The sequence below is a fragment of the Sinohyriopsis cumingii genome, chromosome 1 (genome assembly GCF_028554795.1).
Source record: "Sinohyriopsis cumingii isolate HCF-2022 chromosome 1, ASM2855479v2, whole genome shotgun sequence".
Taxonomy (NCBI): domain Eukaryota; kingdom Metazoa; phylum Mollusca; class Bivalvia; order Unionida; family Unionidae; genus Sinohyriopsis; species Sinohyriopsis cumingii.
Window position 1 is genome coordinate 131280070 of NC_142961.1, and position 13479 is coordinate 131293548.

General features: G+C 34.8%; 1 protein-coding gene across 1 annotated transcript in view; it reads left to right on the forward strand.

Annotated features, from left to right (window-relative positions):
• Nucleotides 1-534: 534 nt before the first annotated feature.
• LOC149807871 (nitric oxide synthase 1-like) overlaps nucleotides 535-13479 on the forward strand; it is a 31615-nt gene continuing 18670 nt past the window's right edge. The window contains exons 1-5 of the mRNA XM_089961748.1: nucleotides 535-677; nucleotides 6393-7290; nucleotides 8992-9134; nucleotides 10551-10713; nucleotides 11847-11938. Of these exons, the coding sequence (XP_089817874.1) occupies nucleotides 6580-7290; nucleotides 8992-9134; nucleotides 10551-10713; nucleotides 11847-11938 (1109 nt within the window). The 5' untranslated portion in view covers nucleotides 535-677; nucleotides 6393-6579. The remainder of the gene's footprint in view (nucleotides 678-6392; nucleotides 7291-8991; nucleotides 9135-10550; nucleotides 10714-11846; nucleotides 11939-13479) is intronic.

Sequence of the window (13479 nt, forward strand, 5' to 3'; positions counted from 1 at the left end):
ACTTTATTTAGTGAAATAGGTATATATATATATATATATATATATATATATATATATATATATATATATATATAATAGTTTATTATTATTATTAGTAGTAGTAGTAGTAGTAGTAGTAGTTGTTGTTGTTGTTGTTGTTGTAATTGTTCTTGCGATTGTTGCCAATTTTTCTGTCCTTCTTCCCATTAATTGGTCTAAGAGTTTCTAATTTGTAAAGGTTGTAATATTGATCAGGACATATATGTGGAACCATGTTACTATGTATATGTCAACAACTGTTAAGTCATTATATTCTATTTTGGAGAAAAAGGAACCGTTTGACATATTGACCCATTTTAGAAGGGTAAACCGATCTTTTACACATTTCTAAGTGGAGAAAAAAAAATAATCCAGCTCTCAAGCAAAGATTATTACCGTTTGTTTATTTTGGGGGGGGGGTCGGAAGGTGCGAAATGTTGTGTTGCTATGAAAAAGAGGCATTGCAGAGGAGTATTTTGATGGTGTGCATTCTGCGAAGACGTCTACCTAGTTTGCAGGACGTGCACCTATCAAAATGAAGAGATGTTCCGCTTATAAAGCATTGATCAGCTGAGCTTGCCAGCCAAAGCCTTTCTTTAAGGTTTTCGAATTGTGCCACAAGAAAATCAGATGTGCTGCGTGGACACAAAAATGAATTAGTAAGTCAATAGCTTCTCTGTATTTATTTTCTGATCTAACTCAATCATAAATCTTTATCTCCTGAAAGCGTTTTATTTTAATTCATTAATTTAGATCCAATAGTGTACTTTACGGACAACTCGATTTTATTTTGAATTTTGCTTTACATTGACTACGTTCATGTAGTCAGATAATTTATACAATTACTAATTGTGATAAGATACGCTGACTCCGCTACCTGGTTTGCTATTTCAATAAGAAATCGTGAAAGATAATGATTAAGAAAAACTGATCTATTAAACTAATATATATATATATATATATATATATATATATATATATATATATATATATATATATATATGCATGTAACCACACCATTTTTAACATGCTTGAGAAGATGCACCTTTTATGAAGACTTATCTCCATCACTGAACATTTATAGTCGCTTTTGCATGATTTGAAAACGCTACCTTGACAAAGGCAAGAATATTTTTATGTACGTACGACTTAGCCCTTTACAAATTAGCCACATATATTGTACATTTTACCCAGCTAGTTTTGCCGCAGCTCTACAAGGAAGAACGCTGGCTTTGTGCGATGTGTAAGCGACCGGAGAATGAAAAGATAGTTTTAGTGCAATGACATATTCTCTGCGAATTTCAATAAAACAAAGAGATGTAGTTTGGAATGAATTTTGACCAGCTGTACATGAATTGACTTTTGTTGTTGTTGTAGTTATCGGTAATTTTAATCAATTTAAAATTGTTGTAATACTACTACTACTACTACTATTACTACTACTACTAATCATAATAATCATAATAATAATAGTAATGACATTAATACCATTTTCATCATTATGATAACGCTCTGGTGACCCAAGTGGTTAGAGCGTCCGCCTCGGATGCTGAATGTCATGCGTTCAAAGCCCGATTGATTTATACAAAAGACATAAAAATGGTACTAGCTCAGTATTAAGAGCTTAGTGTTAGGTCTGGCCGGTCTGGTGTCAGGATAATGTGATTTGGCTGGTTTACGATTTTATTTGTCTGTGGCATGATGCCCAAGGGCTCACTATAAACTACCAGATTGCTGACATGGTATATATATATTGCTGACAAAATTTAAAACAACTTTAAAAATCCCCAAAACACACACACATACATACACACGCACACACATACACACATATTATAGAATACATACATGGGTATGATAATAATACTGATAAACGACTCGTTCAAATCATGGTATTTTCCGAGAACGTACTAAGATTTGCACTTGCGTACTAATGGGCATCATACTGTATGTAGTATATGTTCGTTACATTGCTGCTAATGGTTATGCTGTGCTTTAAATGTCATGGAGGAAGCAATCTTCTCAACTTATGTATCTTCCCATTATTATTCTTCTTATCATTATTAGTCTTATTATTATTATTATTATTATTATTATTAGTAGTAGTAGTAGTAGTAGTAGTATCATCATTATTATTACAATGAGAGTGAGACAAATACCATTGTCTGCAAGTAATGAATTCTGTTTAAATCTGCAAGATGTTAATACACATACATTAGTTTTAAGAGTTGATACGACTCCTTAGTGATATTTTCTTTAAAGACCATACACGTTTCTTTACTTATTCTCCCAAGATATAAAATTTGAATATTTATTAAGTAATTTTTTATTAGATAACATTTTCTTTAAAACACATGAAGCAATTAATTATGATAATCAAACTTTCTGATATAAATTAAAATAACTGGGCAAACATAATTGTATTCATTTGCACATGCTGATACTCATATCACTTAATGGCGTTAGACGTATGATAATAATATACGTTTACTTCAAAGCATGAACATTGTTTGTTCAATATGGAACATGCCAGATTTAAAGAAATATAGATGCTAAAAGGTTGGTGGAGTATGCACATTTTTTTCACGGGGTCAATTAACACAACTTTAAAATATGCGCCGACATCGATTGGCCGCTGTGGGAAACTAAAAGGCAGACTCCTAGAATGTACGGAGTAGGTGTCTGGGGCAATCGCTTTCCTCGTTTCTCTTACATATACATTAGTAACACAATAGCAAGAACACAATGAAACAAACTCTGACATGTCATAAAAAGTGTATTATAGATAACTAAATTCCCTTTTCTAGAACAGAAACTTCCACTGAGTGATTCAAAGAGCGTGAATGGACACGATGGATCAACGTTCCGAGAATACTTAACCCAACTTAGAACAAGTGCTTCAGCAAGTTAATGCGTATTAATTTGCAAAAGTAAATTGTATCGTTGTCAGCTGCGTATGTTGTGATCATAAATATTCCATCACATTTGAAGACTTTGATTCAATGATTTTAAGGAATATATTTTACTAAAAAAATAAGACTCAAGTGAAAACAGAGCAATGGTTGAAGTTGTGTTAAACGCGTGTTTTGAAACAAAAATTCCCATTTGCATTAAATCGGCGATTTATTGACGCGTATTGTTACCTCTGATATTGTCTTATTTTTCGAAATGAGAGAAGGATGAGCTGCATAATTGTTTAAATATGTTTATTAGATAATCATTAAGGTGTTATCTTTTCTACTGTTCTCATCATTAATATTAACCTTCCATAATCGTATTTAAAGGTTGTTAATAAAACCGACGAGATAATATTTCATGTACAAAATTTATTTGTCGACACGACCTTACAAACAACGGCTATAAATATGTAGCCTTTAATTTTTAAAAACGCAATGATATATTTTTATCCATGATTCTTATCATCATGAATTTTCGTTTGGGTAATATTTCGCTACCTTGTTTATATATAATGTATCATATCATGTTCCATGTAGGGTTGGAGCTAAGTAACTTGGGACACCACATATGCTCTGCCAGGCAAACTGCACCTGATTTATTCAACTTTTAAAATGCATTTTGTATTCTCACTTTCATGATTTAACTATCTGTTTCATTTGCATGACACTTCGTACGAGTTACAAGATGTTGAGAAACACGGTGAACACATGTTTAGTTTTGTTTAATGTTATTTCTTTTAACGAGGGTTCTTTGACGATTTTGAAGTGTCTATTTCCAGATTCATAAGAAGTTATGAAACAGATACTACATTTTAGGGGCTTAAGTTATGTGACAGGACAAAGCAATCTAAATAAACATACACTATTCATAAATATAAATTTATTCCATAAAATATACATCAAAGGGAAATAATTCAAACTTACAGCAAAATATGAATTACTAGAATTTATGCATGTGCTATCAATTCCTCTACCTCCAAATCGGTATTCTTTCGATAGCAGCCTTATCTGATATATTTTGGGACACATTGACCAAGGTCTATGGCCTTGACCAAGATCACTTTAATAGTTCACCAGGAATGTGCTTGGACAAATTAACAAAGATTAATAACAGTAGGTGATGGAGAGCAAGGGGTCTTTATACGTAATCTATATAGGCAACAGACGAACTGTCGGAAGGGTATCATAACATAATAATACTTGATGACGCACATTTAAGAAATATCTTGCTTTATATATGTACTTAATTAGCAATTATGTCTCAGTTTGATAGAACGGCATTTTTGTTCATGTAATAATTAGATTTTTTATAACTCTATGGTACGTAGTGCCAGATTGTTTAATAATGGATGCAGCGTTTCAATTGACCGATCTTATTTTCTCCTTTTCTGGATAAAAATGCCGTCACATATCAAAGGTAAGGATGATACAGTTATATTACTTTCAGGATATGCATTGTGCAGGATTAAAGGAAGTGCATACTAACAATAATATGACATAAGGTATTATTCGTTTTTAAAGAAATTATTTTGCGCATGGATAATTGAGTAAGTATCTATGCAAGTCGCCACCCTCCCTTGTGAAGTGACAAAAGCTACAATAGTATGCAAATTTCCCTGTATGCTTAATTATATTGTTTGGTTATAGTCCGTGTATCGTCTTCTATTTAACTAAATAACTTATGTAACACTAATTGTTATTATTTTCAAGACGTTATCATCTGGATACGCTAACACTACCACTGCAACTGTTGCTTTATATTGCGCCTAACAAATACGAGTATAATTGAAGACGTTAAAATTGAAACATATGTGATCATGTCATTACCAATATAAAATCAAATGTGTTGGATCTGTACTTCATGCAATATGATATAATTTTCTAATGTGTTTCTTCTACGCTTGAAATCGTATTTCTTTTTCAGTGTTGGTTTATTGTGATTACATGTGTCATTGTGACTTCATAATATTGCATTACAACACTAGATTTGAGAGAGAGATGAGAAATCTTCAAATGTTCTGTCCTATTTGGCAATAAAGTCTAATGTCTCTCCGGCTGCATAAGTAAAGACAAGAAGTTCAGTATATTTTCCAGCCTCTGTTACTTTACTTTTTTGTTTGGAAACAGCCTTGGCTACATTAAACATAATCATGAAAAAGGTACCTCCTACATATGTGCTGCTTTTGTTTCTTTCCTTGGGATTTCATTTTCTTTAATACGGATAAGATGATGTACTGCCCAAGGTGCGTTGTAACCTTTTTATGCAAAGTTTGGTAAACTTTCACTGATTTAGCAAGAGAGTGTGTGTGTGAGAGAGAGAGAGAGAGAGAGAGAAAGAGAGAGAGAAGGATAAAGATAAAGAGAGAACAATCTCTAACTCAAAAACACATACACGCATATACATTAAATCATTACGACAAAAAGTTTATAGGCGAAGACGAACTGACATATGGACCATGTCCGCATGTATGACTGTACCTAAATTGATTTTGCTCAAGCCATGTCTGTTTATCAAGATCTTCATTTTCAAGAATGTATTAATTAATTCAGATATGAATACTAAGTGTTATCTATTTCATGGAAAAGTCCTTCCCGTGTATGGTCATTACTTGGTTGTAATTATATTTATTTTTTTGGTGTATGAATTGATGGTTGAACTAATCCTTCCCAAGCTTGGGATATATTCACGCTACGTGTAAGAAAAATAGTTAACCACTACGAGTATATTATACAATAAAAACCACATAGGTTTTCAAAATAGCTCTTTAACTTCCATAAGGAACATTTACACCTTTGACATTTCCGTGATAAATTATCCTCCTTTACACCGCTCCTTTCAGTTTATCCTTCAACAGGTCATCTGCACACATACAAATGTTTTCCTGGCCAGAACATTGCACAGGCGCCAAGGTGTGCCAGATTCATAATAGGAGGATTTTAAAAGCTTGCAAATTTCCAAAATTTTCCTCCAACATAGTTGTGAATCTGACATTTGCTAAAACATTTCGGCTGGTTAAAATGTTAGCTCTTTACATTTTATAAACATCCATTCTGTATTAATCTTAATTAAATCCGTGCCATGCGATCAAATGGATCCAGTTCACAATATATTTTGTATATATATATATATATATATATATATATATATATATATATATATATATATATATATATATATATATATATATATATATATATATATATAAAGAGAGAGAGAGAGGTGTTTGTATGTAGAACCTCCTTAATAGCAATACTGCAATAGGGCCAATATACAGCTTTAATTTAAGTATCCTGATCTTAGATATGTTGTTGTCAAACTTCAGATACGAGCAAATATCTACTCCAAAATATGTCGCACTATACACACTAGAAATATTATGTTAAACTAACAAAGCTTTGGTGTAATTTGTATTTCAGACAATAACACACTCTTCGAAGAGAGATGGTGCGAAACAATAACATTATTCCTTCATTTTTAGAGCTGCAGTTTCTACACACATCACCCTAAAGACGAAAATTCAAATTACATTGCAATTCAGACTGCGCCGGAAATAATGTTCAGGACATAGGAAGATGTTCAATCGTTGATCGTATCAGCGACAGAATGGAAAACGACATCTTATTCGCAGGTCTTATACAGGTGACACTTATCAAACAGCCGCTTGATGAACTGGGATTTTATTTACACAGCGACAAGAACAGCTCGTGTCTAGTAATTTCTGGTCTTGTTAGGGGTGGCAGTGCGGAGCAAAGTGGTTTGGTGCAGATTGGGGATGTACTGGTCAAGGTGAATGACATTAGCCTTCAGGGCAAGTCATTTGCAGAAGCAGCTATCGTTCTCAGATCAATCCCAGTCTCGTCCCAGGTCGTTCTGCTGCTTCGATGTCAAGATGGTTACACGGCTCATCTGGAAACGCGTTTTGGTGAAGATGGCAAACCAAAAACTGTGCGAATTACAAAACCGATCAATCCGCCTGAAACGTTAATGTCAAGAATTAAGAGAACATTTTGTTCGTCAAGGGAAGATAATGACGACATGATTGAGGCTAAATATATCATTGGTCATAGTTCGAGGACTGAGGGACAGAAGAGGAATTTGCATCGCCATATCAATGATAACCACGGATATGTTGAGGACAATGATGATGACAAAACTAAACTGTTAGAATTGGATGGCGGACATTTTCCAGATTTGCCAAAGGACAGAAGAGGATTATACACCTCTGCGAATGCTCCCCAGAAGGCGGTGAAGTTGATAAATACGGCAAATGAAAGACCTACATATATGGATACCCTACATATGAAGGCATTAGAGGTATTCTTTCTCTCTTACTCTCCCTTTCTTTCTCCCCCATCTCTTTAATTCTTTCCTGTTTCACTGTCATACACTTCACTAGTGAAGTAATATTAAACTAAATAATGTCTATGAATTTCCACTCGGTGCAGATGCTGACAATGATGAAATGTTATGTGAGGAAATTGTAAGTGTACACTTCCGAGCAGACTAACACAATGGGTTCCACATTGGTGTTGTCAGTAATATTGAGACAAATGTATACCTATATCTACATCCATATTATAATTATGTTGCAAATCTATCATCAATAGGTTTATCCAGAGACAGGATGTTCCAGATTAAGTCCTTATTAATTAGGACATATATAGAGCGGATGCAGTATTTTAAATAACAGTTAATACTAAACGACAACCATTAATCTGCAAGAGCGCTTTCTAATACTGCTTTTGACTAGCATGATTTTTAGCTAAAATCAGATTTTTCAATGAAACAACTTTCGGGAAAATATATGCCAGCAATTGGAGTTTTATATTTTTAAACTATGACCAGATTAAAATTCTTTTTGTGTAAAGCACTATGTTATGCTTTAACCTTTTGGATATAGTTTCGGTGAAGTAGAGTATGCTGTAATAGAGGGCGGTTTGATATTTATAAACTTGAGTCACCCATTTCAGTAACATAGTCTAATTGAGAGGTATATTGAGCTGTAATATGAACGAGTGGAAATATGACCGAATCACAAATATAACATACAGTTTGTAACGAGTTAGCTCCCATTCCGAAGTCTTTAATACTTTAGTGTGTTTGATTGACAAATGACGAATTTTGTGAACGCCTTAAGCTAACACTACCCTTGGCTGGATTTTCCACTAAGCGGAATAGTAATTATTATCTGGCAAAGGGAATTATCTAATTATAATGATTGTATATCGTTAGAGAAAACTAAGGATTGAGGATTGATTCATTATAAATATTTCGTCTGGTTATTATATTGCTCGCTGCGGAGCGTAGAAAAATGCGCCAGCAGAAGATGGTTATCACTGGTTAATACTGACAGCGATGTTCGGATTGTTAGGACTTCTATTCCATGTGCGACATTTTTGTCACGAAATGCCATCCATTTGATGCCATGTCTTATCAGATTCGAGTTTTGCGATGGAGATATTTCTAACAGTGATGATCGGACCACTTCTGCAATTGTCGCTTTGTGAGAGCTAACTCACGCGTGACTTTCATCAAAGTCAAGGATAAGAAACAAATGTCATGCTCACAATTGATTCATGAAGTTGGCAGTAGGAAAACGTAGTTATGTCTTCTCAAGGTCGAATTAAGGAGATTATCAACGCAACACATTATGCCGATTTACAGCTGTTTCATGACTATATGACATATTTTGGATATTCTGCAATGATCAGCAGTTTATATTAAACATAGATAATTGATCTGAATCATTGATAGGTAGAATAGATTCAAGAAAATAAAAACACGACCGAAATGAAACTTTTGGATCCTGGAACTCCGTTCAGGAGAAGATCGCTAAGTATAGGATACGAAATGTTTTCGCCGATTCTAAAGGGTAAACTTTGACGCATGAATTAGCCCCTTTCAGAACCAATACATAGAAAGTTATATTAAATTCGATATATGTATGTGAGTTCGCTGATGCGCCGTTAAGCCCTATCCATATACGTATATATACATATTACATCTGGATTTCAGGACATATGCTGCACGGCAGAACGGTGTATAGGGTCCATGATGATAGCTCCTTTAAACAGACCCCCAAGAACATCTCGACCCAAAAAGGAACTCATCTACCAAGCAAAAGATTTTATAGATCAGTATTATGCCAACTTTAAAAGGTAAGAGGAAATCCGACATTCCAAGCATAGAAAACAGACAAGTTTGAGTCAGAATCTGGCAGTTTTTTCCCATACGTTTCTTTCATTCAAATCGCTACTCATCAATTCTGAAAAATAAATTCTATTGGCGTTGACTGTGGAGAGCTTGGAATATATAGAACAGTCATTAATTTATGTAACTAATTGACATTTTATTTTTAAGTTTAATAAAAACTTTTTCAATAGGACATTTGCATATAACTTTGCCTGCATGCTAAGACGTATATGTATGTATGTATGTATGTATGTATGTATGTATGTATGTATGTATGTATGTATGTATGGATGTATGTATGGATGGATGTATGGATGTATGTATGTACGTACATACGTACGTACGTACGTACGCATGCATGCATGCATGCACGCATGTATGTATGTATGTATGTATGTATGTGTGTGTGTGTGTATGTATGTATGTATGTATGCATGTATGTATACATGCATGTAGGTATGTATGTATGTATGCATGTATGTATGCATGCATGGATGGATGGATGCATGCATGCATGCAAGCAAGTAAGTATGTATGTATATGTATGTATGTATGTATGTATGTATGCATGCATGCATACATGCATGCACGCAGGTATGTATGTATGTATGTATGTATGTATGTGAGTGTATGTATGTATGTATGCATGCATGCAAGTATGTATGTATGCATGTATGCATGTATGTATGCATGCATTTATGGATGGATGGATGAATTGATTTTAATATGTGTATATGTGTATTGTATTCGCATGTGTGTCTTTGTATAAGCTAATGAATTTATATAATTAACTGCCTGCATGTGTGTAATTTTGCTTATTCAAGTTACTTGTTATTTTAATGTATGCAGCCGGTTAAACAGCTCTACCGAGCCTTGTTTCTCATTATGAAATTGCAAACGCTCTTTAAATAAAGTATTGTGCATTGTCTTCGCATGTCGAAAATGCGTCAAATACCTCGTCATAATTTTCGAAATCCAAAACTTCGTTTAGAACAAGAGGATGGTCAATACATTATTTAGAGAAAGCTTTCAGTCTGAGACTAAGAGTTGATTGGGTGGTTGGTTTGAAAACAATTTTAACATATTTATTGGATTTTTTATACCAAGGAAATTGAAGCTATATGCCTTTCGCAGGAATACAGAGAGGCGTCAATCCGGGCTGGCTTTTCCAAATGTCAAGTCCGTGACAGTAGGTTATGAGTCCTTCGTCACAAAATCAGCTATAAATAGCCATCAAGTTGTGATGACTTATAGTTTAGACAGACGACCAACTGGATCGAAAAAAAAACTAAACAAAACAAATAAACTAAGAACACAAGTGAAGGAAATAAAAATCAGAATAATGCTAATCCTTTCATGCTGTCTTTCTTTTTTCCTAACAGACAAGATAAAATTGCCCACGAAAAGCGCTGGGCTGATGTCCTCAATTCGATTGAAAACACGGGCACATACGATTTGACATTAGATGAGCTAACTTTTGGAGCAAAGACTGCGTGGAGAAACGCACCCAGGTGTATCGGCCGGATTCAGTGGTCCAAACTTCAGGTATGTTAAAATTACATCTGCTTAGCTACCATACATACCTGCATACATACACATATGCATGCAGACTTTCGCCATTACTGACAGAAAGATAATAGAGAAGAGACTTATAACAATATTTTTTCCGCTAAGTGTTTTCTGTAGCTGTGACCACTTAATTGTCCGCTAGCATGCCGAACAATTAGGCAAATACATGTACATTACAATATTTTCCATCAACTTTCATTTTTCTGGGACAAAGTACACATTAATACGTCATATATGACGCTTGTATAAGCCACTGACATCTAAACTATCTGTGGAACGGTTTAACTCTTTACCTTTTATAACACTACAATTTTATTATCAAATGACGGGGAAATTATGCTACTATTATTCAGCTGTCCTTATGTATATGTTTAACACTAACACAATTCGATGTACATGGAAATAAGCAATTTCCTCTATATATTATGGATAACCTACTCAGCTCGAATATTGAAGGTTAACACGGGAGCGGAACGAAAACTAAATATGTTAAACGTGATTTGAACAAAAACGTCTGGAATACGCATTTGCGAACACTTTTGTAATGTATTTGTATTTGTACCAATAAGACTAATGTTACCAGCAATGATGTTAAGCTTGTTATGGTATGTAGCATAATCAATATGAAGCCGTTCTTACAAAGCAGGTCACTGTTACATGATTTTCTGAACTCATGTTCTTTCCTATGTTCAATGTCCAGTACTTCCGCACCTAAGCACCATTTCTGAAATCGCTAATATTTGCTGGCAATGTTAAAGCCAGTTAATTAGCTAAATATCGAATTCAGATTATATTTTTTCTTTTACTTTTAATTGCTTGTTTGCTGGAACAAACGGTGTGTATAATGAAGCACATTTTATAGATAAGAGTAACACGATATCAAATATTGCACGAATAATCCATATAAATTCTACCGCGATATAGAACACCATTTAGCGATCGCTTCTGCATTCACTTTTATATTTCGCCTTAATATAAACGACGCTAGTCCACTAAGGGTAAACATGGCGTGGTCCTTGTAGCGTCCTCTGTAATATCGGGTGTCTTCCATAGATACTTTTCAATATGTAAACATATCTGACCAAGAAACATATTTTCGACTTTTTCAGTTGTTCGATGCTCGTCATGTAACCACTGCGAGAGGAATGTTCGAGGCTATTTGCAATCACATCAAATATGGAACAAACGATGGAAATATTAGGTATGCTTATACATTCCTGTTATTGACCATATGTCTTTCATCTGGCAGTGTGACTTCAATGCACAGTGCTATAATGCATCATGCACAATTGTGATAATATTGCACGATATTGATAGAATATGTATATTGATATGCAAGGTAACAGTGTATGCAGAAACATACGTTATTGTTGTTGTTGTTGTTGTTGTAAGGTTTAACGCCGTTTTCAGCATGGATAGATAGGCTATATATGGCAGCCAGTATAACATGTGGAGGAAGAACCTTGAAAAACCCCGGGAAGAACCACAGACCCACGAGAAGCTACTGGCAAACTCTCTAATATACCAACGATAGCCGAGCCTGAGACTCGAACCCACCCAGACAGCGGTGAGGTGGCAGTGATCCGGAACGGTAAGCGCTTTAGACCACTCGACCACTCAGGGCCCCCACATACGTCATCATAACTGTTCCAATTACACACACGATTTTACACACATGATTGTACACACCATATCATAAATACCTGACAACAATATGAAAATTGATACACAAAATTCGCATTTTAAGTTCATATGGATCATGCTATTGTATATACGGTAAGAGATTTCTAAACTAGTAACATCAACACTCCCCAGCGAATCTGCATTGTTCGGTTTATGTAATAATTTCATTTCCTCTGTATCTTTCCACTGGCACAGTCATTATTAGTAAGCTCCTGACACGAATATGACACTTTGAAAAGCTATGCCCTTAATGATTTCCACATCTGTTCACATGGCTTCCTTTCCCCCATTTTAATGTCGATGATTTCCACATCTGTTCACATGGCTTCCTTTCCCCCATTTTAATGTCGACGACAGCCTCGGATTTATTTATTTACGTTTGACCCATCAATAACCAAAATAGTTAGCTACTCTTTCGGAGAACCTGAACCAACCTGACTGAGATGGAGGTATAGCGTCAAACTGTCTTCTTCCCGATGCCTCATCACCAATCATACAGGTACTGGGATGGTCATATGTAAGGAGTGAAAACCTGTGTGGTGCTAGCACATTTTATTGCACTGCTTGCTCTGTAGGAGTACAGCTATGTGCTACGATATCTATAATAACCTCATCATTACCATTTTATATTCCCCAGGCGTTACTAAAATCGCTGCGAGACGAATCAGATATCTGGTCAAAACCTATAAAGGCATGAAAAACAGATAATGCCATGAATTTTTCAAAGATTTGAATGAATCTCTTCTAAATGCTATCCACAATATGCTTAAAGTGTGCTTTTGTAAGATTTATTTAGCTGCAACACTAAAATCTGCGTGCATTGCAAAGAATATGACTCTAATGAAACCCTTTTTTTGAACATACCATACTACTACACACAGCAAAGGCCGCCTTAAATCTGTTTATTCGTGTACGCAAGGAAATATACCAAAGATATCCATGTTAGGTGCTTAGACAAGCAACCGACGAGACCTGTTTTATTCTCGTATTCTCTGAGGATGTACTGTAGATTAATGTTGCGGTGGACATCACTCTCTCGCTGGCTTTGGTTTGTAGCGA